Here is a 4,981-nt window from a genome sequence, read left to right as displayed (position 1 = left end):
TCGGGAGTGTTTTGAAGAAATATGGTGTTACTCATAAAGTTTCCACAGCATACGACCCACAAAAAAATGGACAAGCCGAAGTGAGCAATCGACAAATCAAGGGTATTTTGGAGAAAACAGTGAATACAACAAGGAAAGATTGGAGTACACGCCTTGATGATGCTTTGTGGGCATACTGAACTGCATACAAAACTCCAATTGGAATGTCTCCATACCGCATTGTTTTTGGAAAGCCATGTAGATTACCCGTTGAGTTGGAGCATAGAGCCTATTGGGCGATCAAGCAGTTCAACATGGATCTAAGTGAATCCAGAAAGAAGAGGAAGCTGGACATACAAGAACTTGAGCAGATCCGTAATGAAGCCTATGAGAATGAAGTTCTTTACAAAGAAAAGACCAAAGCATACCATGACAAGATGATTACACGCAAGGTATTTCAAAAAGGTCAAAAGGTACTACTTTACCATTCTCATTTTAAATTGATTCCTGGTAAATTAAGGTCCCGTTTGGTGGGACCATTTGTTGTAACTAATGTTTTTGAGCATGGTGCAATAGAAATCACAAGTGAAAAAACCGGGAAGATCTTTAAGGTAAATGGTCACCGTTTGAAGCCTTATTATGAAGGATTTCAAGTCAAAAATGAAGAAGTGGAGGAAGTAGTGGACCCAAAGTACCAAGATTGACAAATAGATGGGGTCCAAGTCGAGCCAACGACATTAAAAAGGGGCGGCTAACCGGGAGGCAACCCGGGGGTATTTTTGTCATTTCTTAAATTTTCATCGTATATTCTTCCTTTTCAAGTTTCCAAATTGTTTTTCATGCTTAAAGAGGGTAAAAAATCATTTTCTGGGCAATAGTGGAGTAGCGGGTTGCAATTTCAAAAAGAGAAAAAATCAAAAAAATTTGCCTTTACAGACATTTACACGGCCGTGTAAACTTATGCTTATGGTTTACACGGGCCGTGTAAACGACCAGCCACCGCAGTCAAAATTCAGCATTTACACGGCCGTGTAAATTTTGCCCTTCTGTTTACACGGGCCGTGTAAACGTAAAAACAGAGCTGGACGTTTTTTAAGGCTAAAATCGATTTCTTTTGTTCATTCTTTTCACAATACCTGTGGTTTTTCTCCTCCCTTCTACCCTCTTCCGAAAAACCCTTAAAAACACTCCATCTTCCTCAATTTTGTTCAAAAAATCAAGCTCCAAGGTATGAAATTCTTCTCTTTTCTTCATCTTCTTTGTCTTGCATCTCAATTTCACCCTCTCATGGCCGATTTTGGGGGTTTTGAGCAAACCCTAGAATTTTTGGGTATTCAGCGTCCCTCTCATGAACCCTGTATTCCTCGATTTGCTCGGGGGTAGCAGTTTATTCATCAATCTCTTTTAGCTCTTTATCGAGGACATATTCCTTGTCCTCATACCGAAGGGCCATACTAATGTTTCGAATCCAATCGTTAAAGTTTGACCCATCGCAGATAGTTCTCCCAACCAAGTTCATGAGGGAGAATGAGCTAGAAGGGTTGGAGCCCGAAGCATTGTTTGGGATAGACATCTGAAAAGGAAAAAAGAACAAGTTTAGATTAGATAAGAGTCCATACTATAACACCCAAATGAAATATTAAGGCTAGGACCCAACACAATATTTTACAATTCGGAAGAGGGATGCCGTAATCCAATTGCAAAATATTTGAAGGTAGGTAAATGACGATTTACCAATTTCCACCATGAAAAACAAAATTGATTATTAAGCTTTAAATGAATTGAAATTCCTAGGTTCTTTGAGACTCATTGAAATTTTCAATGGCATGTTTAAATCTCGATTATGTCCTTCAAGTTTGTGACTGGGATACCGAGGATCACAAACAAGGTGTGAATAACCATGCAAATTGCTTGGTCCTCTTGGTGTCACTTATCACCTAATCAGCATGCCGATTAACCACACACGCTCCATTGATCTATGAAAAACATCAAGCTACCCTTTGCCACCCTTGTTAGTCCCAAATTAGTGTTCCGGTTAACCACACACGCTTCACTAACGACTTGGCAATGTGCAAAGTGCAATTTCATGGAATAGCACCATTTTCACATTTTTCCTAAAGTAACTAAGATTAGGAATTTATAAAAGTTTAGTTACTTTATAATATCATTATACTTATTAATGAGGATTAATGTCTTATCCTACCCATTCGGCTAACAACCCTCCACCAGTCAAGGAAGCGGTGGGTGAAAGTGGACACCCATTAAACCACCATTTTATAGGCACTAACCTTATACCCCTCTTATAGACCGGTTTCGTGAATGAGGCCTACTAACGGTAAGACTGACTTCTCGTATACATATATATAATTATTAAAGTTATAATATTATAATAGTATAAGGGTTGAATTTTAAACTTTTAAAATTCTAAGGTTTGGAATTAAATGTTTCATAAGTGAGACTTTACAAATTCCAAAACTTGAGGGCAAGTTTTGAAACTATTCAAAACTCATGGGTTTCCATAACTTATGAGTTAATGTATTTTAATGAATGAGACTCTTGATGTTCCATAACTCGAGGACAAGTTATGGAGTTCTTTAAAAACATTTAGATCAATTTTTTAATTAATAACATTATCATATAATTTACCATTGATCTAATCTAACTCATAAGGCAAGGCAATTCAAATCAAATAATACAAATAATCAACTTATTATCTTAAAATTTGACAATTGTCCTTTAATTGAATGAGGATAATCATTACCATATCAGAAAACACGAATTTTATGATACAAAATAGTTTGTGGTAATGATCCTAATCCAATCTTGGCCAAAAGGCTTGAAAATCTGCAAACAGAATGTTCTACTCGATGAGTGCATGAACTGGACTCGTCAAGTTGCCAGTTTGTGAGTGAACTCGTCGAGTCAGATCATTGGACTCAGCGATTTCATCAGTCAGAGGCCAGAAATTTGATTTTTTTCAGCTTTGAAAAATAACCAAGCATCAATATAACAGAAAACAATCCTAGGCTCTGATACCACTGATGGGTTTTAAGCACTATAACACTCCTATGGTGCACATGCAACCCTAGATGCTTTGGATCTAAGTTTTCTCTAATTATACATGCAATTTCAATTTTCCAAAGCATACATCCTAACGAGCATATAATTGAGGATATACAACATAAAATCCAAGTTAGATGAATACCTCTTGATGTAGCTTGTAGTTCTTGGCCTTTGAAAGCTTTAGCACCTCAAGTGTGATGCCTCTAATGTGTCACAAACACCAAATGCAATAGGACGCTTATGAGAAGAGGCTAGATAGCTTAAAATCGGTTATGATTCTTCTTAGAATGCATGGGGGCCGATTTTAGGGGTTAAGGGGTTGATTTTATAGTGTGGCAAAGACTAGGGTTTCATCCATGCAAACCCTAATACACCATGACCCTTCATATTTCTTAGGCCCCGTGGGTTAAACCTTCATGGACTATCATATAGGTTTAGCCCATCCTAATCAACCATGGATCATTAGCCGATACTATAAGTATCACTGATTTACTTAATCAGTCCCCGTAAATTTAATCAGTCTCTTTTTATCACTAAATTAATTCCAAATTAATTCTTGATCAATACTAATTAAATAATATTATTTCTCAATTAAAATATTATACTTATAATATATTAATAAATCACAAAGAACCTCTTGCTCAAAAGTCCATCCTATCAAATTGCTCTGGTGAAGGCAACCCAAAAGGACCATGCTACTATCGGGTCAAGTACATACCAGTTATAGTTATGGGCTTAGACACCTAATCCAACAATAAGGAGGTAAGATGGGTTGGAATCCATCAAATTTTGTGGGTTGAGAGAGCTCCGACGAACCCAAGTGGGGGAGAATCGTTCAGAATTCCAGGAGCTGAATCAGGTGTGAAACTAGGTGAGTTTCATATCCCAGTCAGGAGGAAAGAAGACTCAATTGGCCGTCTGGATTGAAGTTGTGTAAGCTGGGAGTTTAGGAAACTTCCAACAGTTGGTTGGTGTATACTTTGTGATGTAGAGTAGACATGTGGATGGATCCAGGTTGAGGGTTGTGTTAAAGCTTCGCTGATTGGGATTCAGTCGGATGTAGGTTCGACTCAGGATGATTGAGGTTGATATGGTAAAGGTGTGGTAAGACCATGGGCAGTGACCATGGTGCGTTAGATGTGTCGTAAGGCTGCGGGGTGGCCGTAGCATTCACCAGGATATCAGGTTGTTGTGGAAGTTGTTGTAGATCTGCGATGGGATCGTAGCAGTCACCAGATTGAGGTAGACCACCGTTGGGGTGGTCATGAGTATAAAGGAGGATCAACTTGTGCCTTGGGGAAGGCGGACAGTGGGGTCAGAGAGCATCTCTCTGTTATGGGAGGAGGACCATTGGGGTCTGAGGCGAGGTTGGGCCTGTGTAGTTCTTGATAGGGGAGACCTGTGGGCATGGCCCATTCGTTGGTATAGACTGGGTGAGACCCATGAGCCAAGGCTCATATGATTATGGCAGCGCAGGTGAGACCTGGTAGGGACTGGTTAGGTCAAGGAATTGGATCATGGTTTTTGTGGGATGATTATGTGGTCAGTTAGTGGCATAGAGTGATGCTTAGGCTAAGGTAGCTGATAACGTATCCCACCAGGAATACATCAAACATAACGGAAACCGTCAGTCTGATAGACGGTTTGGGCAAAGGATGGCGTATTCCTAATGTCGCGTCCTCGCCCTCCCCCTCGTGATCTCGTATTTGATCCTTGTCACCCAAGTGCCAAGGTCAGCATCAAGATAAAATAATACTAATCGCCTCCCAGAGCGACAGGTGTAGTGCTCAGGACTCCGCTCCTGGCAAACCTGCACCAATAGCAAACAGCCACTCGCAGAGCACGATCTACCAATCGAAGGCCATCTATCCATGCCAAACCTAAAAAGGTAGAAGGTACTGTCGGGGATCTGTGCCTCTGACCACAAGTATAAAAAGGT

The 4,981-nt window shown here is 39.9% G+C and overlaps 1 protein-coding gene across 1 annotated transcript; it reads left to right on the top strand.

The window, feature by feature from the left end:
* The first annotated feature begins 203 nt into the window (after nt 1-203).
* LOC145130485 (uncharacterized) lies at nt 204-683 on the top strand. The gene has a single exon (XM_079065276.1). It carries the CDS (start codon nt 204-206, stop codon nt 681-683), a length of 480 nt encoding a protein of 159 aa, XP_078921402.1.
* The last annotated feature ends 4,298 nt before the right edge of the window (nt 684-4,981 follow it).

The sequence above is a fragment of the Lactuca virosa genome, chromosome 8 (assembly GCF_052849685.1).
Source record: "Lactuca virosa cultivar CGN04683 chromosome 8, Lactuca_virosa_CGN04683_v6, whole genome shotgun sequence".
NCBI lineage: Eukaryota > Viridiplantae > Streptophyta > Magnoliopsida > Asterales > Asteraceae > Lactuca > Lactuca virosa.
This window is presented reverse-complemented; position numbering and strand designations above follow the sequence as displayed.